At 40.9% G+C, this 27,244-nt stretch overlaps 1 protein-coding gene across 1 annotated transcript in view; it reads right to left on the bottom strand.

The window, feature by feature from the left end:
- TAF1B (TATA-box binding protein associated factor, RNA polymerase I subunit B) overlaps window positions 1-5,465 on the bottom strand; it is a 45,748-nt gene extending 40,283 nt beyond the window's left edge. Inside the window, exons 1-6 of the mRNA XM_083858232.1 lie at window positions 5,408-5,465; window positions 4,607-4,705; window positions 4,034-4,121; window positions 2,152-2,249; window positions 1,762-1,857; window positions 1,037-1,169 (exon numbers count right to left, since the gene is read on the bottom strand). Of these exons, the coding sequence (XP_083714358.1) occupies window positions 1,037-1,169; window positions 1,762-1,857; window positions 2,152-2,249; window positions 4,034-4,121; window positions 4,607-4,705; window positions 5,408-5,425 (532 nt within the window). The 5' untranslated portion in view covers window positions 5,426-5,465. The remainder of the gene's footprint in view (window positions 1-1,036; window positions 1,170-1,761; window positions 1,858-2,151; window positions 2,250-4,033; window positions 4,122-4,606; window positions 4,706-5,407) is intronic.
- Window positions 5,466-27,244: the final 21,779 nt, after the last annotated feature.

The raw sequence follows: 27,244 nt of genomic DNA, 5'->3' as shown, positions 1-27,244 counted from the left end.
CCCTCCCCTCCCTAATTCTGTCTGGAGTTTTAAACATGCATTTATTTTTCTAATTGCTGTTGATCAAATTTCTCAGTCTATCACTTCTGGACTTTACAAAATAAAGAGAAAAGCCTGAAAAAACAAGATTGCATTCTTCTGAGGGTAGAGAAGCAGTATCACAGAAGAACACAAACATGACATAAGTAGGATAGTATATAACAGGGGAATAAGAAACAGAGATAAAGAAGGAAAAAGCAAGCAAAGAATAAAGCAAGCAAGAAAACCATTGTAAGTTTAAAACATGAGCAAAAGCTTTCAAATGTGCCTTGCAATACATTTCCAGTATCAGGTATTGCAGCATTGTCTGGTATTACACTTGCCAGGCAGAACCCAACACTCCAATTTTCTACAACATTTTAACTAAAAACTTCAGCATTCTGTAAATATTTTCCAGCTGCTACTGTGAGCAGAAAAAAGAAACTGACGGGATGCTAAAATATGATTTTTCATAGAAGGGGTCATTGGGAAAGCAGTAAAAAGACTGTGGAGACAAAAGATACAGAAATACCAAAATAATGTAAAGAAAAAACTTAAAAAGCTAAATATATCTATGGAATAGAAAAAAAATACACCCCCTTGAAGAACAAACTCATGTTTTTTAACATCAAATCATGACAGACAGCTCTGCTATTGGTTAAGTAAGTGCTTATTCTTCAAAGCTGCTGTGTTTGTGAACATCTAGCTTGGCAGATATAACAGCATTTTTTTTCCCACTCCAAACAGGAGACATGGAGCAAATTTGCCATAAAACAGAACCTCCTCCTGCATTTCCCACTGTATTTCCAGGTTCTGTTCAACTTTTATCTCCTTGGGTGGGGGTTGAGGGAGGAAGTCTCCTATTTCTGGTAGAATATAAAGTAGTACAGTGTCAAACAAGACTGAAAACTACACCTTCCAACCAGTTTGTCCAATTCACTATACATAAATACACTTTATTTACATTTAAAAACTACAGAAAAACTGGTTTCCAGACATTTTTTCTCACTGCTCCTACCTGAGACCTTGCTCACTGATGAGGCAAAGCTGCAGTCAGTCTGCAGATCCCCTTCACTTTCTGAGAGAGACAGCAAGTGCAGAAGGCTGGGTCTCTCTGGATCACTGTCCACATCAGTGCTGCTCTCACATACCTGGGGTTTGTAAGTAAATGTCTGTATTAGCTACTCTTAGTTACTGTTTCAATCTTAACAAACTACATAACACATGAGCCATGCAAAGTTAACAGTAAGTTAAAACCCAAACTGTTCACATTTTTACTCCATGAATCACCAGTAAGTGGGGGAAAAAATGAAGTATTTTTAAAGGATTTCTCAAAATTAAAAAACTTCTAATGACTACATTTTAATCTGCTACAATGACCAGAAAGTTGGCAATACACAGAATCAAAGCTTGATCAAATGAGTAACTTCAAGAGAGCAGGCAGGAGAGGATGGTAGCTGATGATACATTTTGCATTGTGATTTGTATTTACTGATTATTTATGTCAAGACAAAACAATACTTTTAAATAAGAAGTTTCAAATACAGTCACAGAAATATTCATCTCTTGAAATAGGTAAAAAACTCCAAAACCCAGTAAAATGGACACGTGCAAACCTGTTTATATGATCTCCTTCATACTGAAGTGACATTATTACCAGCAAGGTATGTAGCCTAAACAAAGATTTATGTTGTTGCTTTTAAAAGATACCAAACACCTCATGGGATCTGAGCTTTCACTTACTGATAATGTTTTGACAGTTTCTGGAGCTGGTCTCTTGCAATATGCCTGTTTGCTCTTCTGAAGGTAACACCTCCAAAAATTGCACAGAATTTCATCCTGATAAACACAAATGGACACTAATTAGTACAATGTTTACAAGATCACTAATTGCTGAGAGAAAGAGCATCATTTCTAACTCAGGAATCTGAATAATGTTCCATCTCTAATTTCATTGACTGTGGTTTATAAAATATGTTTTAAAATTACCAGAGAAAAATATTTGATTTCATATGCTCAATAAATTTAAACATGGTCTTATGTGATTCACTTTAAAAATTAAAACCTTTTAAAATCCCACCTTCTGTAACACACACATACAGAATGTACAACCCACACTTAACATCTACATACCTTCATTTGTGGACATACTCCTAATGCTTCTAAAGCTTCCACTTGTTTCTTGAGTACAAGCTGAAAGCCTTCACAAATATACCATTCACTGCCTCCATCTAAGGGAAAAAAAGAGGGGCTATGTTTGTTTGTACTATTTTGGGTTTCTTTAACCTTATGCACACTTATCCCCACATCTCTACTTAATAATTTCAGATCCTAGTGCATAAACTGTTCAGCTACACTGAACACTCCACTAACTTCCATTTATTCACAGCCTCAAACAAGAAGAAAAGTTACTGAACAAGAACTTCACACATTTCCCAAGAATAATATAATTCATTATGATGTCTAGTGTGGCATTTGTAATTGAGTGGAGCATTGTTAAATTACCAGTTTAAAAATAACTGAGAACCTGCCATTAAAAATGAAATATGAACATTTCTTTCCCACCCCTGACACAGAAAACTGGAACATTACAGTAGAGAGTCGGGCAACCAACAACACCATGTGCTTTACCATTCTCTCGTACAGAATCGTGTATGTTTAAATGAAAGAATATCCCAGCTTCTAAAAAATCCTAGCACAACATGAATTTCACAGGAAGTGGGCCTGCTCCAATCTACTCACTATTTCTTCAAGCTGCATTACAATTACTTTTTGCCCTTATCTGTCTAAATTTACTGCTAACCTTTTCTACAAGCTTTTGGTTTTAGAAATTTTCTCTGCATTTCTCAACTCCCTTTTCACTTCTTCTACGCCTATTCTTCACTACTTTTGTTCCATAAGACACCTTGCACCTCACCATCTTAGAACTTACCCGCCCAAAGCTTCTGCCCTGCCTTAATGATGTTGCTCTTAACTGCTAACCAGTGAACCAACAGACACAGCTTACTGCTGTACATCCAGGAAACACAGTGTAACATGACTGCATTCACAGAAGGGACCTTGTGAAGATAATAACATCTTTCTCAAGAAACCTGGGAGTTGGCTAATGATGTTCTCAACAGGATAAATGAAGAGCATGAGTGGTACACAGCCCAGACTTTAGAAGCAATACAGGATAAGGAAAAGTGGAGGGGTCCTTTTCACACCTCCCTTCACTTACACATAACTGCTCTTTTCAAAGGAAAGTAGCAATTCTCTGCTGCCTCTGCAGCACAGCAAAGGTAGATCAGCATATCAGAGAGAAAGATAACCCGTTGCTTTATTTGGCATTTTAATGCAGCTTTGTTTTCTGAAAGTGGCCACACCAGAGATGTATCCAGCCAACACAGAACACACAGCTCTAGCAGCAGGTTGACCACTACACCCTTATGGCACAGATCCTCATATGTAATGACCACTATACTTCAGAATATTCATGAAATTAAAAGTAAAAAAGTGACTCTGGATGAAAGATGCAGCTGGTTCAGCTATTGGAACTGCATGAAACCTCTTCCATGCAGTTTGTGCACAGGCTGCAGGGCCAAGTGCCTGTAACACAGGCCAGGCTGACACTGAGAGCTGGACCACCATCACACCTCACCTGCCAAGACAAACAGCTCCTCTGGTTTGGTGACAGCCATCACAGACAAGGAACAAAGGATCACCACATCTCAGTGCATGCCACCAGTACCTTCAGTGAGCATTTGCCTCCACAAATCAAAGCAGCAGTAAGTAATGCATACCCCTATTCAATCAAAAAACCCCACCACTGGGCTCACATAGGTCACCTGTGGCTCAGGAAGTCATCAAAAGTCATCTCTCAAGGTTGTGACAGCATCAGGGAGATGCGCTTTGTTCCCATTCTTACAGTCTTTCCTGCCTACCCACTTTTGTTCTCCAACAAAGACAAAATGGTCTAGGTGAACAGTGGCTGAACAGCCACTTTTGCAAAATACAGACAGAAATTCATACATACCATTTTCTTCCTGCTTTCTTGAACCTTTGGAGATTGTTTGGACTCTTGAATTAGTAATAAAATCAGTGTTTACAACTTCTCTAGTTCTCTGCAAAACAGGAACACGTCTCAGCAAGAAAAAGAGCCAGGTCTAACTTGCACAGACTGCCCCACCATAAAACATAATGGAGGAATTTACTCAAACTTCCTAAACCAGCAGGAGACGAGGCAGTCTGAACTTATAATTTGGAAATTTCAAAAATAGACAATTACCATCATGGACATACAGGTGACATGCATCAGGGTTAGCCTAGATTTGGACTGCACAAAACACAGCAAGAGCCAGGCAATGCTTCTAAGGCATCTCAAGAGCACACTGACACCACAGCTACAGCACATAGCAGGCCAAGATGGCTCATTCTAAATGTTGTGATTTCAAGGAACATTAGTTTTAAACAGTGTCAACTAAAGCAAGAAAAAGGAAGAACAAAAATACTGCCCTCAATGCCAAGAAGAAAAATCTGTCATTTTCTTATATAAAGTAAAGAAGGAATGAGAATAAACCTTTTCCAAGGCAGTAACTTATCTTTTTACCTCAGTGACGTTGTGGCAAGACCTACAATAAAATCTGCCTCCATCAGTGAGACCCCAGTTCACTTCTGAACACTGGGCACAGCGCTCATTAAAATCTCTCTGAAAGAACAAAAAACAGCAGACTTTCACAATGGCTCAGGTAAAACAAATGGCATCATTACTAGGCTACTGCACAGCTTCTGAGATTATTTACAGAGGAGAGTATTCACGCCCTTTGTGTAAGCTCTGGTTGGTAACAAGTGACCATCGCCCCTGCCATCAGCCACAGTAACTCTGAACGTGTAATTGTAGCCGTGGAGCGCCAGGACAAGGGAATGGTGATCCACGCCTCGCACACACGTGGCAGGGCTTTAAAAAAGGCCACTCGTCAGAAACGAAACAGGACACAAAAAATGGGGGGGGGAGGGTGCGAAAGGAAAAATAAATTTCTAGAACAGCAAATAAACACAGGCAGTGGGAGAAAGCCCGCACGAGCCGGTGCTCCCCGGAGAAACCGGAGAGGGAAAGAGAAAAGGGAAACCGAGAGATTAAACGGAAGTGTTTTCCAGAAAGGCCCCTGTGGCGCTGGGGAGGGGCAGCTCCGCGGGCCCGGCGGGGGCACGGCCGGCGGCGCATCCCGGGCCGACACCGGGCACGGCCTCGCCCGCAGCTCCGGGCCCCGCGGCGTGGGCAGGGCAGGACCGGGCCGGGCCGGGCAGCGCCTGCCGGCGCCCCCCCCCCCCCACCGCTCTCCCCCCGCCGCCCGCCGCCGCCCGCCCGGCGAGGAAGCGCCCCCGGCCCGGCGAGCCCCGCCGGCCCCACCGTGTCCTCCTCGTCCATGGCGGCCGCGCCACCGCAACCGCGCCCCGCGGGCAGCGGCCCGCCGGGAAACCGCGACCCGGCGATTGCGTTCCGGCCCGCCGCGGGGACACAGCGCGGCACCCGGGGACACGGGCCCTTCAAGGGCTCAGCACTGAGGGGACAGAGAAACGAGTGTTAGACAGCAGGCAGGAGGAAGAAATGCTTTCCTGTGAGGGTGTCAGACACTGCAGCAGGTTGTGCAGGGAGGCTGTAGGTGCCGTAGCTTTGGGAGGCGTTCAGGGCCGGGTTGGTTGGCTGGTTGGTTGGGGCCCTGGGTGACCCGGCCTGGTGAGGGTATCTGCTCATGGCAGGGACTGGGGCTCGGTGATCGGTGGGTCTGTTCCCACCTCTTAATAGTCTATTATTGATTCTTCTTAGTAATTCTTATAATAATTCTTCTTGTTGTAATTATTCTTAATTATTCTATGAGTTCTGTGCTTCAGCCATGGAGAGGACACGGGAGCTTCAAGGGGATGTGGAGTGTCCCAAAGACTGGAGGGTACATTTCAGCACAGAATCAGTTGGGTTGGAAAAGACTTCCTGAGATCATCGAGTCCACCACCGTGTCACCCAGACCATGGCACTCAGTGCCATGTCCAGTCTTTCCTCAGAGACCTCCAGGGATGGTGACTCTGCTGCATCCCCAGGCAGTGTGTTCCAAAGCCTAATCGCCACTTCTGTGAATAAATTCTTCCTGATGTCCAAGCTAAACCTCCCCTGGCACATCTTAGGACTATGACTACATGTGCAGTTTAAAGAGTATGTGTGCCCTCTGAGCCTCAGCCCATCACCATCCTCTCCACAGAGCTCCTGCACTCTCACCCTGGCATGGCCCCAGTGCCCCAGCTGGTGCCCACCAAGGCTGTGCCAAAACTGGGGAAGGGGGATGCTGCTGCCTCTAAAGAAAGAGGCCACAAGAACTCATTTAACTATGTAAAAGTGTTTGGAGATCCTTGAATGAGGGAAACTACAATCTGAAATCCACTTTCAATTAAAAAACAACACCCAAACCTCCAGATCTTGATGTAGGTCTCTAATTTCTTGCATGCTAATAATAATGTTTAAAGATGTCTAAACACCAAGATCTGTTATTGCAGTGAATTTGCCCACAAATTTGGAGAACAGGTTTAGGCCCTTCAAAAAAAAAAAAGTCCACTAAGTGAAAGCATGGGAAAAAATTAAAGTTAAAATATACATAGAAAGAGGTGAGGCTGCCTTGACAGCTGTGGTTACATTGATGTTGGAGGATATGTAGAGAGCTAGAGGGGAACTGTTTATGTTTAAGAAAAATGTTATTACTCATACCAACTGTGATCTTTTTTCAGTGTGGGCTGAACATTTGTAACACCCATTAAAGAGAATTACGCATGTAATTCCTGCCATGTTAAAAAGGTGATTGTCAACCTCACAGAAATGTACCTAATACTTTGATGAAACAGATCCTACTTGTGTTTTTCATTTCCATATTTTTTGTTTGTGGAAACACCGTTCTGGGAAAGCAAGGCCATTTTGTGTGACAGAGAGGGTTTGATATTTTTCTAATGTATTTCTAAGATTAAATACTGCTTTGAAAAAAATTTATCAGGACATCTGTACCTGTGATAAGAGAGGAAGAGTTGTGTTCCAATGCAGAACAGAAGGCATTGGTCCTGCTGAGAACAGTGCTCATGTGTGACTCGATGCTGTGAGTGGGCAGTGGGCTAGCCCAGCGGATTTAACTAAATTGAAGAATTTATTTAAGTGTGGAACTGACTGCTTTGATGAGTCAGGACCTTGGAGTTAGGTCTTCCGTTTTCTAATTACAGCTGGTCAATAAAATATTAAAGGAAGTGTAATCACAGGACTGCCATTTCGTCAAAACCCAAACACTTCATATTCAATGCCAATAGTTGAAGATAAGCAAGAAAATAAGAAAGAAAAGAAGAAAGATGTGGGGGATTGCACAAGGAGCTGTGTAGGTATAATTGTGGCCACACTGGTGCAACGTGCCAGTGAAGTTTTTGAAGAGGAAAGCCCTTACTCTCTGCTGCTGGGCAGCCCACACTGCTGCATTTTCCGTGCAGGTGAAACAAATGTGAAAAGGTACCAAATATTGGAAAAGAACTTATACAAAGACTGATGCTGATATTGTTAGTTACTTATGCAAAGCTTCTATTGAGATTTCTGAAGTCCATCAATTGATTAGTGCAGACTACTAATCTGGTAGAAAAAAAAATCAAAGTATAATAGGGTTACCAAGTCTTATAACTATTTCTTAAATATTTTTTGAAATGACATGTATAAAACCGGTTTTTCAGCATATAAAATTATGTGTAACCTTTGTCCCTAATTACAAGTTACCCAAGCATACTGATAGGAGTATGATAATTTCAAAGCCAGGAGACAGACTGTCTTCCTGCTTCGGCTCACTTTTCTAATTAAGATCATTATGCATAGTAGTCAGATTGATTCAAGGCTTAGATAAATAATATGTCCTGTTGTTTCCATTGATTTGAATTTTTAATGAACTGAGTTCCATTGCTGATATCACATTTCAGGTTCTTGACTGCAGACTTTCTGCATGTGAAAATGTTAAAAATACATATTGGACTGAAAGACATGTCCCTTGGCCTGTCCTTTGGGTTATTGTTTATGAAATTGTGCTGGCTCCAGGATACAAACTTCTGTAGCAGAGATTCTCCCCAGAGTCTTTACCCATTGTCAGAAACCTACTACAAAGAGTTAGAGCAGAGCAGCAACCTCAGCTGCTGTTGTGTGCACATGAACACAGGGCAGATCTACCAGATTCAGGTTTATAGAAAATGCACATGGTTATTAACACGCAAAATTTCATCTTTGCACAATCTCTCCATGGAAGAACGCATATTTAAAGGCAGACAGAAAACAAAAGAGAAATTAGGAGAACAAGAAGCAGGTGGCTTCACTGATCTTTAGAGCCCATGCTGTAGAAAGAGTCAGGGGGAGAAACTGTGGCAGCAGAGGTGCAGTGGAGACAAAGGTGCAGCAAGTTGTGCAAGGACAAAGGTGGGAACAGCAGCAAGGCGTAGGGGTTACAGCAAGCTCGGCAGAGAGGGATAACCAGGGAGGGGCTGAGCTCAGCAGAGCTTTGAAGGAAGCGACAAGAAGAATGAATTTAGCGTTACAGCTCAGACACACCCAGCATTGCCTTGTGATAGTGTTTGTTCTACAGCTTCAACTTTGAAATTTTATTAGTTAGATAAATTTCTATCCCTGTTGTGGAAAACCTAAAAATATGACCTCAAACATACAAATCAACAGAAAGCAAATAATCTTTTTTCCCAAAGTTTACTCAGGTTTTCTTAACATTTTCCTAGGCTGTAAGCAACAGGAATTTGAATTTTTGACTACCAAAAGCAGCAATAGTGTACCCCAGAGGGAGGGCAAACTGATACAGTCTTACACACTAAGTTTGGGGTTCACATCATCAGCCTTTGCTTTGCCCCTGTGCTGCAGCCCAGCCCATGTCACACAGTTACACCCTGGTGCCACAGTCCCCTGCCACAGGTAATTAGCTGTATGGTCACCCAGCCAGGGGTTTGGATACACAGGGTAGGACCTCACATTCACATGAGGTGCTCTAACAGGTAAAACTCTGAGAGGCCGTGCTAGGACATGGCCAGCCACGGAGGGATTTGGGAGGTCTGCCGGGGGATGCTGAAGTCCTGGCTGGAGTCAAGTAAATACCTCATAGTGTGTCCTGGCCTTCAAAGGCAAGATCTCTTTCCTGAGGAGCACCATACTGCCATCCTGCTGTCCACACTTTCAGAGATTGCCACCCTCGGTACCTGGTTACTTTGTGTTAGTACATATGCTACTGTGTTAACCTGATCCTACAGGGATATGGAGTAGGGGAAGGACACTGTAGGAGAGAAGCCACACAGGAACAGAACAGGCAGTGAGCATTTGAATGTCCCATTTCACAAAGGCATCTGTATATAATACCTTTGTTTTCTTTTTTTTCAGATTTTATTGAGCAATTGACATGAAACCTTCCTTCAAATTGTAGTACTTCAGTAGTGTCAGACTTTCTAATTTTCAGCTTTATTGAAAGAAAAATATGCCACATACTAAAGGGGATCTTGGCTTCCGCTGAAGCATTGTGCATCCATAGAGCCATGAGGATAGTTCTCAAGATCATTCTGAGATATATTTTATCCGCAAAAGCAGCGGTATTTTTAAAGGAATCGAGAGCCACCTTGTGGAGCTGGGATTCACAAAGGGATTCCAAATAATACTGCTGGGAACAGGTACTCACTGCTAGAAATTCAGATCCAGTGTGATCCTGGAGATTGTCAGTCTGGGGAACATGCGCCATGCACATATCTGTGCATATTCAGTGCACAGTGCATCACAGAACTCCTCTGCTGACTAAGACTGGGTAGCAAAGAAATGTATTTGTGGGCAGTGGCAGGCAGGAATGTAAAGCTGTCAGAAAAATGCAGAAAGCAGCAGAATCAGGGAAACGAAGTAACATACTCATTATGACCTACACAGCCTTGGTGTGTGTGGGGTGTTGCTCACAGGGCATTTTCACTATATAATTAATTAAGCCCTCAAAAATGCTGATAAGTTTTGGAATCATTATGTGTACATTTCTGTCACAGGCTTATTTTCTTCTGCAGTCAATTATTAACATAGAGAATTAAGATTGCCAGAGCTCAAATACTCCATAACCAGAGAAATAGCAAAAACAGGATCACTTATGTGAGACTTGTTTCTTCACAGAAGTAAAGAGCAGTCTTTACTTTTCAGTCTCTGAGGTTGCAGCAGGGACTATGAAATGTTTCATTTACCATTTCTCTCCCATCCCTCCTCATGATGTACTCTGAACTACTTGTCAGTATTGATACATGGATACGAGCACATGATCTTGCCAAAGAAAAAGCTATTTGCTTTTTTTCATATCTTCATGGTCTTTCCCAAGACTTTTATGCAGCAGCAACTTTATCCTCAGCACATTAGATGATACCTTAAAAATGTATTTTATGTAAGGACAAATTTTTAGAAGTCTCTCTGAGTAGTAGACCTTAAATATCTGAAGAAACTAAAAAAACCAAAACAAACCAAAAAAACCACAAAACCCCAAACAAACAAACACAGGACTGTGATGCTCAAGTCATTCTCCAGGTGCTAGAGAAGCCAGTGCAGAGGCAAATGTTGGTAGTCCATTGATAATCAGTCTGGTTATTGAATCATGATGCAACTATCTTATGTGCTTTACCCATTTTATGCTGAGTGAATTTTAAGTTCCAGAAGCTTTTAAAATTAGTCACACACCAGCAGAGCTCAGAGTTAAGTTAAATTTCAGAACAGATACCACTTTCAAAATCTCTGTTAGCCAAACACTCACTAATATCCCAAAGTATGGTACAAAGAAAGTAGAATGTGAAAGCAACCTGAGAAGTCATTCTTTTTAGACCAAGTCTTAACAGACAAACCCAGCATATCCTTTGTGCTTAATAGAGTTCAGTTTTCCCCTTTGTTCAAATGTTGTAATGGTAAACAGGAGATATCTATGGGTATCATTAATGGTTGCTTCAGACTGAATTAATTTTTTCCCCAATAATTTAAATGTAACCACTTGTAAGATGACATGTGGTAGTAGAAGAAAATTCATTAAAAGACACCACAAGGCTGTGGCAAGGAGGCAACTACTTCTGGTTTCAAAACTATGGAAATCTCAAAAAAACCCTGCAACATATCCTGTCCTACTTCATTCCATTATGCTTCCAAGAGGCCACGGTGCATGGATGCATAGAGGACGGGGAGCAGGTTTTCAAGGTTTGTTTCAAAAAAAACTGTGATAGATGATTCTACCTTATAATAAGTACAATGAAGGGAGGGCCAAATCTAGAAGAAATAGGAATAAGTAGAATGCAGTCTCCTATTTTCAGAATGTTCCCAAGCTTTGGTCTCAAGTCTGCAGTTTTCAAGTTGTCTCTGCCAAGAAGGGAACATAGCAGCATTCAGGAGAATCCAGAAGAACCAGTAGGATCACCCTAGCCAGGGTGCTCTACTCTTCAAAACCAACATGCATGTTCAAGGTTACAAAGGAAGTTTGATAAATGCTGTTCTAAACTAGACATGGTCCTGGCAACGTGGATTTTCTGTGAAGAAAATTAAACAAAGAATAGCATTTAATACACCTTTAAAATAAAGAATAGAATATTGTTTCTCAATTCCTATTCCCCAACCACAATACACAGCTTTTATGATATTTTTATTGTAAATACATATGCAGGTTTGTGGAGTTTAAGAGCAGAGTTTAGAAAGATAAATTTTCTGTTCTAACTACAATATTTTTTTAAAAATTGCAATTAAATTTATAGGACCCCTGCAATTCATGAACTATTTTTTAAAGGGTAGGCTATAAAACATAGTAGTGGGTGCTATTAATAAAAATGAAAATATAGTAAAGTTGAGGCATAGCTCTGCTTTGATTTACAATCTCATTTCCCCAAGGGTTTTTGCCCTCTATTTCTCACCATCTATTTTTCTGTCCCTTTCTTTCTGAAGAAGGAAAAGGTCACCATCCCTATTCAAAATTTGATTAGGTCTGTAAGTTACAGCACGCTATGAGGCCTAGAACATATTGTGTCTCAGCAAGGCTCAGTGCTGTTTTGAGCTCAGCAGTGCACTGGGGTATTTGTGATGGTGTTGTTCCTAAATAGACCTTAATGAGTAAGGGACAGAGCTGTGATGGTTCTCTTTCTGTCTCATCACTACATAATGTACTTAAAATAACTTTTTTCTGTAGATACACAGAAAGGTCATGGGGGAAACTTTGCTCCTTCAGTGATGAATCATAAAACCATTATAGAATCACAGAAAGGTTTGGGTTGGAACAGATTTTAAAGGCCATCCTGTTCCAACCCCTCCTGCCATGGACAGGGACACCTTTCACTAGGTCAGTTTGCTCAGAGCCCCATCCAACATTGCCTTGAACACTTAGAGTGATGCAGCATCCACAGGTTCTCTGGGCAACCTGTTCCAGTGTCTCAACACCCTCACAGGAAAGAATTTCTTCCTAATTTCTAATCTAAACCTACTTCTGCACATCTTTGTTTTAGTTATTAATTATATGATGGGGATATCAAAAATGCAGAAAGCCAGGATGCAGCTGAGACTCTGTGAGGACCTGTTAGAGTACTACAAATTGTGTTTCAGCCCTGTTTTATCAGTACAGTTCTAGCAAATTTTTAGCTTAAGCGGGTGCATTTCACAGTTACAAAGGGATCACGCGTTATAATTAGGAGAAAAGTGCTGAAGCCAAATTTTAAGAGCTTTTGTGCAATGAGGATGAGAAGAAGAAAGCTTGGGATGAGTCATGCTATTTTCAGCTTTTTATGTTTCACCCTAAAACTTAATGGTTTTTAAACAGTGTTGTTTCTACTTGAGGACAGTAATTTAGTTATGATTGAAAGTTGTCCATCTGGTGGCCTTTTAATGCCATTAAAAGTACTGATTGTATTCCTGCAGTGGTTGTTTTTCTGTTTTTAATCATAAAGCTCTTTGACTCTTCATTAAAGTATAAGCGTCAAGATCCCACACAAAACTTGTTAGAAGACAGTGGAAATTTTCTCACCCATTTTGTGGATTTTTGATCATGTCCTCTTGGACACTGACCCAGGCTGGGTGTATGAGTGCATACAGCACCAATTATCACAGAAGATTGTATTTAGCCTTAGCTCACCCTTGGGAAACAGAGGTATCACTGTCACCATTGCAGATGGATCTGTAGATCTGCACACCACGAGTTGTCTTAGTCAGATCAACACATAATCCTGGAGCACGTTATTCTGGAGTGATACTTTACTGTTGCATCAGGGATTTCACTCCCTGCCATGTCTTTGTTATTTGTTTATTTTATTTATTTATTTATTTATTTACACCTGCTTTTCTCTTCCTGGTAGGTGAAGAACTTTTAAGTAATAATTTCCTTACAGCCTCCCCTTCTTGGTTCAGTCCACACAGAAAATGTTTTACTTTGGCTATGCAGCTTAAAAAAAAAAAAAAAAAAAAAAAAAAGTGATTCTCTTTCCCTATCCCTGCTGCCTACCTAAAGCACTTCTTTAAATAAGTTTAATCAGAAGATACTTTGAAAACAAGAAGGTGGGATGCAAATCCCCAGCATATGGAGTGCTCTGGGAATCCCACCCTCATCCAGAGGAAAATCCAGCACATTTCTGTGTAATAAAGTCACCTTAGCTTAGTGGTCTGTACACAGTCTGAGGAAACATGGGGAATCATGTGGCCTCATGGAGTAGGGATTGATTTAGCTCAGGGATTTTTAATTTTTTTTTTAATGGTAGCTAAAGAGACGCTTGCTTTCTCACATGAATATAATGTGTGGTAAAAAGGCCACGTGCCCGAATTACTGGTGCCTTCACCATCTTTATTCCATTTCTGCTTTTTGGCCATGCACATAAGGCATTACATGCTAATTCAGGAGTATACACAAGATAGGGAACGGATAATTTACTGATTTTAAAATTCTAATGTACTCTAGGTATCCTTCACAATCATCAGAAAGGAAGAAAAAGAAGATCTCAAAGTCAGACCAGGAATCTTATTTTCGTCTATCCTTGTCCATAAGACAAGGGCAAACAAACCTAAACAACTGCATAAACAACATCCACCCATCCCCAGAATTGCTCACACCATTTAGGCAATTTAGAGCAGTAAACACAGATAAGCAATCTGCATAGAAGCAGCTTTAGGTGACCACAAATGGATACCGCTGTTTAATTCAACCCTCTCTCACCTAAACAAGTTTGTTTTCTCAGCGGTGTTTATTTGTATAAGGGAGTGCTAGGGAAAAAAATTCCATCCTCCTCCAGATTATCTGCTTCAATGTTGTGAAAATTCAGTATTTCCCCAGCATGAGAATATATTCCTCCTACAGACACAATCTGTATTTTGTGGTCTCACCAACATTTGTTAGCTGGTTGTTTTTTTTCCCCTATAGTTCATAGCATTTAGCTGGAACTGGAGCTGATCTTTGAAATGGAAGAAGTCCTACAAGGCTCAGTCTGGAAGGGAAACTCCATCTGATCAGCATTTCTGTCTCAACAGGCAGGAAAATGGGAAAAGGAGAGATAAGGCAAAAGTAGATACATAAATGTTTGAAAAAATAAATTGGGGGATGGTGACAGGGAAATGTTTTTCTCCTTTTCATAAATTTTCTTCTGCTGGACAATAGAAATGGTGAGATAAAGGTAAGAAAAGCTTTTGTGTGAAATGTTTTTTTTCCTAAATCCACAGTGTCTGGCTCAAAATTGTAAACATGTCAAGTTGTCAAAATGTTTTTCCCTAGCTCATACACATTTCAATCTTTTTCACTTTCCTGTGAAAAGTATTAGGCAGTGGCTCATCCAGTGTGGTGCTTCTGGCCTGGAGGCTGCACTTGCTGTCAGTCCTACTGAGCCATAGCTTGGTTAACCTCCCAGGTGTAGGAACTCAGTTGGACCAGCCCATCTGTTTCAGGTTGCCTTCATCTGTCTTCCTTCTTGTCTTTCTGTGCAAACACAAACCTGGAAGGGTGGAATAAGGGAGCCTGTATTCTTTTTCCCCCTCTCTGGAGTTTTGTGGTCTCCCTGATCAGGAAAGGAGCACACCTGGAGCTGGATGTGTTGTGCAGAGCAGTGCTGGAGTAAGGAAATGGAAGGGGAATGGAAAAGGGAAATAGATATGGAATGAGAACTTATGTATCAACAACTACATTCCACATGTGGGGCTACCACAGTTTTCTCCTATCTACACCCAAAGACAAGAAGGTCTCTGAGACATCTTCAAAATCCACATCGTCTTCTCCAAAGAAGTTTGAGATAGTTCCTTGATACTAAGGTCCTGGCACATGAGCTTTGAAATTTCAGGGTGATGATCTTTGAGATACCTCAAAGTTTGCCATGGTAAAGAGAAATAGTCTGTATTTTATTCTCTACTGCAGCCCAGCTCTACTGCCCCTTTTTCCTGGCAAACAGAAGATCTGTATATGTAAGGTGAATATATGAAACTGGTGCAGAAATAACATCTGAAGTGAAAATCTGCCTACTTTCCACACTTATTCATTCTCAAACCCATGAGAAAAAACAATATGGTTGACTAGTTTGCTTTGTTATTTCTAAACTTGCAGGAAGGTCCTTTCAACAAAATTACATAGTAAAGTATGTTAAAATAATCCATTCACAAAGCAAGTCTGAAATAACTTTGAAGCATGGACTGACAATGACAGAAAGTACTCATATGTGACCCTTAGCTTCAAAAGAGTTAAGAATGTGCTGGCAAAGGCACAGAGATTATCTCCACCCACACAGGAGAACATACATGGCCGAGTAGCTCTGCAGCACACAGGGAAACAAAGTCTACCCCAGAATTATCCTTGTGAAGGAAAATGTGCTTCTGCTGGGTAGCAGAGAGCTTCCAACCTGGAAAACAGATCAGAGACCTGCACTCATGTCTGAACTCTCCATCCTTATGTCTCCATCATTCCTTGGATAGGGTAGAACCTCCAAGAGAAAGAACAGCTAAAATTTATACACATTCTGGCTATGAAAAAAAAATCAAGGTGGAAAATATGATCCAGGTCTTCACAGCACCCCCTGATGTCAGTGGTCTGGGTGTCCCAGGCAGGGGCTGACCCAGTGTCTGGGGAGACGCTGCTGGGGTGTGCTGGGCTGGCAGGGCCACGACACTTCTTCTCCCTGGGTTTGCCAGGCACTTTCCACGCAAATGCTGCTATGGGCTCCTGGTTCCAAAGACTTCATCACTAATGAAGGTAAAGTTATATGTGAGGAGACTGAGAAGGAGTAAAATTAACTATTTATATATCTCAGTATTTAATATGTAGCTGCAATTGTCACAGCTCTTCACTCAAACTTCACATTTTGGAAATGTCTTGTATTAAGAAGCAGGCCTTGAGGATGGGTTTACACACAATTTGAACATTCTCTGGGCCCAGCTCAGAATATATCAGGAAGAACATTCCCACTGGAAACAGAAAAGGCAGAATATGTTTCTCAGTCTTTTTCTGAGGGAGAAAGATTAGAAAAATTAATGTTTGCTACTTCTTTTTGAAACTCTCTATTTATGAATCACAATTTGATCGTCACTGAACCTCAAGGTATGTCACATTCTTTCTGTCTGGGATGCTTATCATCAGGAGAGCATGAGGCTCATTGGAGATGTGGTGGCTGTGGTCAGTTCACAGGAAGGAAACTGTTGTTTACAGAATGTATATGACAAACTGGGCCCTCTTTTCCATTCACCTTCCCTGCCCTCCTCAGGAGTGTTAACTCCTTTTATCTCCTAGTCAGTCTTATCAGTATCCTTTTAACCCCAAACACACAAAGTGAACCACCTGAAGGAGGCAGTATCTTAGTTGAGGATTTTCACTACAGGACCCTTTGGGAACAGCTGACAACACTTTGCAGTTTTCTTCTTACTCTTATCTCTTATCTAATCTCAGGTATTGCTGAATGGAAAAGCTATTGGTGTCTGAGAAGCGATGGTGACGTCCACCAGTATCCCAGTGCTGGGGAAGATCTGGTGGATGCTCTGGCATGGAGGCTGCTGAGGCAGGAATTCATCTGTTGGGCTGTGTTGAGGTTCAGGTGTATTTAGGATCTCACATGATAACAGCATGAAATTTTGTCAGGGGAGGCTTAGGTTAGATATCAGGAAAAGGCTCTTCACCTAGAGGGTGGTTGGGCACTGAAACAGGCTCCCCAAGGAAGTGGTCACAACACCAAACCTGACAGAGCTCAAGAAGTATTTGGACAATGCTCTTCAGCACATGGGGTGACTTCTGGGTTTGTCCTCTGCAGGACCAGGAGTTGGACTTCAATGACCCATGGGGGTCCATTCCAACTCAGGACATTCTATTTTTCTGTGATATAGCTCTATCCAAATTTGCTTGTACTTGGGCTTCTGTGGTGTAGGCTCTTGGTGCTGCCAATAGCACCCACAGTCAGGAAGTAAGTACATTCCAGTCCTCTAATTTCAGCTTATTAGGAACATCTATAATAAAGATCCTAATTTCAATCATTTGGATCATATTTGGGTTACATGCCTGAAGTGAGCAGTGTGGTAAACAAATATGCCTTACTCCCAAAGTGATAGAAGGCACTGAAACACTACACCCATTCTCACATAGTTGTATCCATTCATGTTTATACTGTAGGGCCTATGATAGTTCAAAAAACACTACAGTTGGCACTTCCCTGTCTGAAAAAGTGGAAAAAGATTTTCATATCAGTTCCCATTTCCTTTTCTAATCACCTTTAGTGCTGGCTAGATGAAAGCAAAGTTCTGTTGAGGTTTGCTACAGCACAGGGCATTGCTGATGCACCTTCCCTAGCTGCTGTAAAAAACCTGTCCTTAGGAAACCCTGTTCCCCTTTTCCATCCCCTATACTGGTAGTTCTTCTTCTCATATTACAGTTTATAAAGAATCAGTATGGATAGACACTGTACACTTTTAAATCACTTATCAATGTTTCTCAAGAGCAAAACAGCTTCTCTATGCTGTGACAGAAGTCAGGTTTGGCTCCTGCATTGCAGCGAGGCTGGTATCATTATGTTGCCTTGTTTAACACAGATTGCCTGCCAATAAAGTCGATACTTGTACACATTTACATGGTTGGTTGCCAAGTTAGAAACAATAAATATGGTGAAACAAATACCAACAGTGAAAAGGAGTTTTCAGGCTTTCAAATATAGCCCTGGTTTGCAGAAGTTGTGCAGCTGTGCCCAGCCCAGGAGCAGAGCTGCAAGGCTGGCTGGTGGCCATCAGAGCTGTAAATACAACTAGTGTTTTCTGTGTCCTTAATAAATAATAGCTGTGGGAGGTCTGGTGATACACTCTTGAAGCAAAAGCTTAATAGGTGTCAGAGAGCTTGCCTTATAAAAATAAGAAAAATAAAAAATAACTAATTCAGAGAATGAGAAGCAGTGAGGAAGTATTTGTATGTGGACACCTACTTCTAGTTTCACTCCCACAAGCAATATAAGATGCATAAATTATTCTCTCCATGCTGGGAAAAAGGCATGGAGATAATAGCCTCAGGACTATTAGCAATGGTGGAACCTTTGACTTCAGCATTTTTGCACTGTGGAGAAACACACATCCTTCTGAAATACTGATAGAGTGACTAAGCCATGTGCATGCAACAGCTCCTACATTTACTGCTGCTTGGAGCTGTGTCATCTCATATGGATCCAGTCTGCAGACAAACACCTTTGTGTTGTGGTGAGACAATGAATTAGGTAGAAAATCATGCTGTCTCATTAAGGTAAGATTTCAGCATTCAGCAGGAGAGCATAGGGGGGTGGGCAGAAGCAGCACTTGGAGAAGATATGCAAGGTTTGAATGAGGAAGAGAGCTTCGGTTCTTCCCTCCACAGCTGCCTTTGGTTGGTTCAGGTAGCAAGGATGGCAAGGAAACCAGACTGCGTGAAACAGGGTCCAGTTTCTTTCCAAATCTTGCCAAAATCCTTTCCAGCATCTTAGCCAATGGGAATGACAAAGGCAATATCCTTTTTTCTGCTAGAGTGTCACCTCCTCAGAGAGATCCCAGGACATTGTGGGGGCTGTAACATGGGGGTTGTTAACAACATGAACTTCTTCTGGAGATGGAAGCTGCACCTGGCCAGAGAGATGCAGTTAAGGTCTCCCAGCACACTCTTCAATATAAAATGAGACTGTGTTACTTCCAGGCAATGCAAATAAAGATTCTTATGGCCTATTGTTTTTAGAAATATACTTTTTTTCCACATCAAATTGCACACTTAATAGATCACAAAGTACTAATGTGTTCTTCAAAGCCTTTTCATTATAACTCTGCTTTTTAATCTGAGGCAGTTAAACTATGAAATAAACAAATTCTTGCATTTCCAGTAAATTTATGTATCTGGATGCCTCCTAGTAAAAAAAATTGTCTAATCACATTAGTAACATATATTGCATTATACAGGTTAATTTATCCTTGAACAGACCATTAAATATATAATGATTTTAAATAACATCATTCATACCCACTGACATTCTACTGATAAACCACATTAGCAGAAACAGCTGCATAAATATTTATTAATTGAACCCCTAAGCAAATGGTTACAGTAATGAATTATTTGCCATGTTTCCAAATAATAAAACTGGGCTGAATTCCTAACTGATGCAATGCCACTGTCTTCAGAACACCCTGTTTATCTCATTGTACTTAGATAATTTGTTACTTGCACTTAACCAAACATTTTAGAATTCTCTTGAAGTATATGTACAGCTTTATATCCCCTTTCTGGAAAATCCTGTTGCTTGTCCTTAACAAGGACCTTTCTGTAGGAATAGAGGTTTCAAATTATGTGTTTCTAAGAGTTCAACTTTCTGGCATTTGAATACCTCAGGGGTCTACTGGGGTGCCAGTAGCTATCCCAATCATTGGTGAATGAAGTATCAATGAAAATGTAATCCTCTACTGTCATTTTGAGTTTTTTCTTTAATTTAATTCCAATATTGCTTTTGTGCCACTGTCTCATTAAACACATCATTGTTTTATCTGGACTGTACTGCAGTGACTAACAGCAGATAATTCACCATACATTTTAAATACTGTGGGCATGTATCTATTGTTTCAATGCTGGACTATAAACAGCCACTTCTTTAATATATTTGGCTTCTCAGTGTTTTTATCAGTCTGAGATTTCCACTTCTTATTATTACATTGACTTGTTTTGTGAGTTTGGAAGTGTTAGGATTTTTGATGGTTTCCAGTTTACGCATTGTTTTCTGGAGGCAAACATCAAGGAGGGACTATGATCATTCTCCTAGGGAAAAAACTTTGCCAAACTAGGTCATTTGGAAGACTCCTTTCTAAGTAGAGTGTAGAGAGGGAAACAAATACTTCTTTTAAATCTGTCCAGGCCTACATACTGTTACTGTTTGAGCAGATTTAAAAATCCCATTATCCATCTGGGAGCTTTGTGTGATTTAGCTGCCAGTACAAGTGTGCTCAGCACCCTGGCAGCCAGCCCTGGGGGTTCCCAGGATCCCTGGGGAGGTTTACCTGCTCCCATCTCCCATATATATTCAGCCTCCTCTGACAGCTGAATCCAGAAATGGCAAATCCCATGGAGCAGGCAACTCTGCTGGCCGTGAGTCAGATAGGGAGCTATGGGTTACACAGTCTCCACATTTATTTTGTATTTCTGAATTTACTGCTTGTAAAGTTGCAGCAGAGGAGCCCAGCCATAAAACTCCATTCCATAAGCACTGATCTGGATTAAACCCCAGTCAAGTCCTAAAATCTGGCTTGCAGAGGCTGCTGTTTTGTATGTCTTCCACATATTTTTTTATTTCTAGTCAACCTTCCCTGAACCCATGAAGAGCAGAATTGCCTTAAATGTGTGGTATGATTGACTGCAGGAGTTGCCTCAGTGACCGTGCTTTATTTTTCAATAATGGCATTCTCCAGGCTCCTGCTGGAATTTGTGTAGTTTATCTGTTGATTGAATGAATTGCTGCCTTTGCCAGCTATTTGTCATCTCTCGCTACCGTTTGGAATACAGAAATACATTTTAGAGTGGGGGTTCATTTTATTTTTATTTTTGGCAGCTTGGTGAATCTTTTATTCCAGTAGCAACACAGAGCTGTGTTTGATATGTTACAGCTACCTCTTCAGCTTTAAGACTGGGGATATAAAGATGTTTTTGGCTCAACATACAGTATCAGCACATATGGAAAACACAAATGGTCACAAAAGCTTCTTGACTTAAAAGGTGGGATTTATTTTCTTTTTACTAAAGCTCTGTAATTTCCTGAATGTCAGATATTTGCTGTGATGACCCTTGCTTTTCTTATTGCAATGAAGAAAGCCTTAGCTGAGGGTTGAAGCTGTTAGGTCAATACAAGGGTTTTCATGAGGGGAATTGTCAGAGCAGGTTGAATAGTGCACCATAAAGGTGAAGACTCATTTATAGCTGTGGAAAATAGTTCCCTTTCTTTGCTCCAAACCTATATGCTTAGAACAACAAAAATTTTCCATGCCTTTACACACAATGCAAGCCTGATAAGTGTTCTGTCATTAATATTATTTTGGACAAGCTGTAAGTATAGAAATAATTTTCATTCTGTTTTTGTCCTTAGCACATTGGCTCAGTACAGTGGATAGGACTACATTTTCCTATAAGGATAATTCACAAACTCACTGGCTTCCATCCCATTTTTGACTGTGAATCTTCTTAATTTCCTGCCAAGAATTTCAGTGCTTACCTAAGAAAACTCACACCAGGATTCAACAGTTCATGTACTCTGCAAGATCCTATCAAAAGTCATTATACCACGCTGCTATAAGAGTCAGTTAGCAGACATATAGGCCAAAACCTAAACCTGTCTCACTTTTTCTGCATATCCAAAATGCTCTCATAGCTGGGTAGTGGAAGTGATGAGGAAGGGGCTCCATTTTTAGCTATCCCACCTGACAGGATCCACGTGAGATGGCATCTCTGAGACATGAAGGGGCTCTGCCCTGGGGAACACAAAAAAGGAAAAGGTCCTTGACTTTTTTCGTCATACTCAGGTCAAAAGAGATTTTTCGGAGGTCTGAGAGAGACCTCATGATAACTGCTGCAATGCTTTTGGAGGTGTTCCACATGAAAAAAGAAAGAGCTCTTCCAAATGTTTTTTTTAAAAACCTTTAAAATATAAAATATTAGGTAACCTAAGTATATGTTAATCATAGTCTCCTCATTGACACTGTTCTTGCAATGTAATATATTAGGTCTAGGTGATGTGAAAAGGGAAGGCCTGAGGCCTGCACAGGATTTAACTACACCACTAAAGACATGAGGATTTTAGTTGTTCTGAAAATCAAACCATTCTAAAAAATTCATGCAATCTTTTATAATATATCTTTCAATCTGTCACCTCTTATAGTGCAGCTAAATTTTCTACTAATAGTCAGATTTTTCAGAAAATCCATTATGAAAAGTAAATACATTTGTAAGCAAGACATATATATACAGACACCAAAAAAATGCTTCAGTTTAGCAAAGAGCCATACCCTAGAAATGTTTTTTATCTCTGTCTATATATGCATCAAGGTTAAGAGTTGCCATGCAAGGTGGCTGTTTAAGAAGCATGACTATAAAAAACTCCTTGAGTCTATGGAGGACAATATGTTTAGTGCCCGAAAATAAATACTCATGTAAAATTGATTGGGAAAAAATTAAAATAGGATAATTATAGTTATAAATCCACTGGAACAGTGGGATGCGAACAGCGTGGTTTGATTAGATGATTTGCAAGTTGATTAGTGATCCTTATCTTTTCCTCCAGCATTTAATTGGCCCTGTTGGTCTTAGTCGGCCTGATGAGGGATCTGAGGCAGAATTTAGCACCTAATCATGAGGGCAGGTGCTCTGAGAGCAACTGCAACATCGTAAAACCCAACCCACTGTGGAGATCCGAACTCTCCTCAAAGCAATCTTCAGGAAGGATTTTCACTGTGCCAGAGGAATTTGGTGCAGGATTACTTTATTCCCAAGTCTGTGTGGTATATACCAAACAGTTTTTCTGTATTCTCAGTCCAGTAGCTGTGGCTGACTTGCAGTCTCAAATGATTGCTTTCCACTGGAGGATCTGGGGTGTTTCTTCCTCATCCATAAACCTTCTCCTGGAAACTAATTTTTTTGCTTTGCAGTAGTGTCCAGACCTTTCCCTTGGTAGTTCCAGAATCTTTGCTAATGTCAGAGGAGCATGATGTACCCCAGTTTTCCTGCAACCCAAACTGACCTCCCAACACTCATGGGCCCCATTGCATGGGGATAAGGAAGGCTGGCAGCACCTCCATTTTGTATCCCCTTTGCCATAGCTTTCTCTAGGAAAAGGGGATGCAAAATAAACAGAGAGCCTTTATGCTTGTGTCCGACCCACCTCCTTGGACTTCAGCTAAGTGCAGTGCCTCCATCTTTGCAATGCAGCCATCAATAGGGATCACCAACAGTAGTGGTGTGTTTTTAGTTTTATCAATTTTATGTATGTATTTGTTCCTTGTTTTATACTGTTTTTTGGTAAGTTGTAATGGTTTGCCCCATGTCACCTATGTTCAACCCTTCTTGGTTTTACCCCAACCCTAGTTATGTGTCAATCATAAGTTATACAGCCCCTGGGTCTTGTGTGTCACTTTGGGGTCTCTCCCAAAAGCCTGGAAAGTTCCAGTGAGGCCTCAAGTGATTGGATAAGACTTCAACTGTCTGTCATTTTCCTGCAGAGCCATATCCCCTTGGTCTCTGATTTGTCCCCAGTTAGACCCATCCCTGAGTTCCTCCCCCCAATAAAAGATGTTGCTTTTGGGGGCTCCCCGCTTTTCCTGCCTTTTCCTGCTACTTCTGCCAAGGGGTCACTTCTGCTGAGAGGTGTCTGCTGAGGCAGACACCCTGAATTGAGGTTATCCCCACTGGGGGATGAATAAAGCCAGCAGTTAACCCTGAGCAGACTCCCTCCTTTCCTGCTGTCGTCACTTGACTCCTTTGGGCAAACAAGAACCCAAGGGATGGGTGAGGTTTGTCCTGCTACCAAGACGTGCCCTTTATTGTCGAGGTGTCAGGGCTGGTTGAGGCAGAGAGACACAGACACATCTACAACCAGCTGCATAAAAATATGACCCCAAACCTTGGTGGTGTGATTCCACATTTGCCAAGTTCAGCTGCTGTTCATGGCACAAATCTGTGCACTCTTACCTAGGGAATGTGACTGTAGGAGGGCCCTCACCCACAGCAGCACTTTGCTGGGGCTGAGCCCACCACCACCACCACTGGTTTCAAAAGGCAGACAGCAGAAATGTTTCAAAGATAGGGTTGAGACACTCTATGCTTTAAAAAATAATTGAAACTTTAGGTGTCTGGCTTTTTAGCCTTGCTTATGTCCCATGAATTGCTTCAAGAAAAAGTCAACAACACCACACAGGATGAAACAGTGCATGAAGCAGGGCTTTCATGCCAAAGATTTCTCAGGAATGTTCATCTAATCTAACTTTAGACATTCAAACTTTGTAGTCTAAGTTTAAGGTAAGTTCCATACACAGGTCATTCCCATTTTATAATAGGAAGTCTCAGTGTCTCATTTCTTGTCACTAACTATTAGGGAAATCCAAGATTGCAAACACCAAGTTTACATTTTTTTTACCGAAGTTACCTTGCTTAAAGGCACCAGTGGTCAGCTAATCCACTAAAGATTTTGCCCACCAACAGATTAATTTCAAGCTCACAACAAAAACACAAAAATTTTTTTAGTGCATGGCTCTGTCTTTGAAAGTCCATTGTTTACTTGTTCTTATAATCCTGAAATCCCTTTGGGTTTTTCTGAGCTGTATTTTGATTCTTCTGCCTTTGTCAGTGACAACTGTCATTATCATTGTCATGGTTTTTTAGTAGTACCCTAAATAGTTGTCTTCTACTCCAATAGTTTTTTTAGCTCCTGTTTCCATACTAGCCATTTCCTCACCTGCCTTTCATATGTTCCTCATTTAGTTGTTTCTAAGGCGACATTGTATGAAATACTTTACTCAGGATGAGAAAAATATTGGGAATTTTCTCTGCTAAGAATCAATTAAGCTTATTAGAGAGAGAGCAGGTTAGAGACCTGCCTTGGATTAAGCTGTGCTAAACTATACTCTTTTGTCTATCTCTGCTAGTTCTTGAAATCAAACTAACAGTTGGTGTTTAGCTAGATAAAAATTTTTTATGCTTTCTAAAGTATAGAAGATACTCTTGTTTTTCTCCCAATATTTGTTCCTGAGGTAACATATCAATTTACTAGTTTGGGCAGGTTCCTGTGTTGGTTCCATCAGGGTTTTGGATAGAGATGGGATTGCTGTCTTTGTCCAAAAATATTAAGCCCTTAGATTCTTTTTCTGCTCCATATGCTCTCTCATTCACCTGAGTCACACCATCTTGGCATGTCATTGTGCTGACTAGAAAGTGAAGCAAAGTTTTCATTTCATTTTTTTGGCATATACTTGGGTTATTTTTTATGTCAACCTCCAATTTTTACTGCGTAACAGCCTCAAATTCCTCTTTTTGCTCTCTATTTGTTTGTATGACTAAAGAAAATTTTACAATGTGCTTTTAATTTCCTTTGCAGGGTGTAACACAGCCCAGCTTTTGACAGATCTCACTTTCTCTCCACACTTTCTGACCTATAAGATTAAATTTTCCATGTTAGTCAGCCGTTTTTTCCCATTTCTTGTAGGCCCCTTTGCCTGGTCCTCATATCCCTTTCTGGCTGGATTGTCACCAGCTGGGTCTGGAGTCCTTAATGAGTTTTTTCTCCTTCACAAAATGCAAAAGCAGTTATATATCTTCGACTTCAGGAATCTCCTTTGCAGCCAAGTCTCAAAGTTCCGTCACTCCTCTGAGATTAAAAAAAAGCCAAGCACAGGAAGGCAGAAAAGCACAGAGTTTTTATCTTTCCATTCAGAAAGGGCTGTGATCTGCTTGATCAGGTCTATTTTCTACAGCCACCTCTTCGATAATATCCTTGCTGTGTTTGAATTAGCTCTACCTCCTGAAAGCTCATAAATATGTTCTTAAAAATGTCTGACAGCTGTTCAGAACCAGGAAGAATGGAGCTGTCATCACCTGTAGCCTCAGTTTTATTATTGGTATCACTCTGCTCTGATATATCTCCAGGAGCAGGAAGTCTCCCACAGTTCTGTTGACTGTCTAATACTATTCCACTGTCCCATAACCACAGTCACATTTTATCTAGAGGGTTTAGTGGATCTATGCTACTGCTGTAGTAACATGAAGATTTATAATGCTTTTCAAGAAGCCAATTGACCCTGATTACTTTTATTATATCATGCTTTTCCTTCTGCACACATTACCACATCAGTAATGTGCAGTGCTTTTCTGCCACCCCTACCTCTCTACCTGAGTTCTGCCTTGCTCTCAGTGCTGTGCTCCAGCCAGAAGGAACTTCCCACTATGTTATAAATGCCTGGTTTCAGGTCCAGCACCCAAATCTTTGGCTCCTGCACCTCACTGCATGGGCTCATTGCACAGTGTCCAAGCACTCATCTCTTGCACCCCAGCCTCTCTCAATTTCCTTGCTAGTGAAATTGTTCCACTGCCTTTTGCTTGCCTGGCCACCCATCTTGTGAATACAACTTTGTGTTTTCTACTTGCTTTGCAGATTCCTATCTTAGCTATGTTGGTTTTTCCTTCTTCTTCACTTATTCCATTTTGTGTTTCCTACCTATTAACCTGGGTGAGATAACTTGAGTCTGTTCCAGCCTTAACCTTGGCAAATTAATTCTCCATGTACAAAGGCAGTTCAGCCACTGTAGACAATTTTCCTCCTGTGAAAGCTTTCCAGTAATTGAACGTGCCAAAACCATCCTTTCCAGCTCTGTCCTTGAGCTATTTGTTGGTTTTGTAAGCTTGACAAGTTTTCACCTTTTCTTGCTAGGAAGTCTGAGACTTAAACTGCAGATCATTTAAGCCTTCATCTGTTTGGCAGACAAAAGAAGTAACTTCACAAAAACATCACCAGATGATTTCCCTCTCAGTCTTCTTGTGTGCCATAAAGATATCTAAAAATTCACATACATGGAATTTTCACCAGAGCAACAAATAAAAACAAGATTCAAAGAAAAAGTGAAAATTAAAACCAATCCCTGTTTTTCTTAAAAATATGCTTTTCTATATTGGTGAAGCTTTGTACATGCAATCCTACCCAGCTGCTTTGTACTACTGATAACTTCCCATCTGACATGCTACAT

The sequence above is a fragment of the Zosterops lateralis genome (assembly GCF_965231275.1).
Source record: "Zosterops lateralis genome assembly, chromosome: 3".
Classification (NCBI taxonomy): Eukaryota; Metazoa; Chordata; class Aves; order Passeriformes; family Zosteropidae; genus Zosterops; species Zosterops lateralis.
This window is presented reverse-complemented; position numbering and strand designations above follow the sequence as displayed.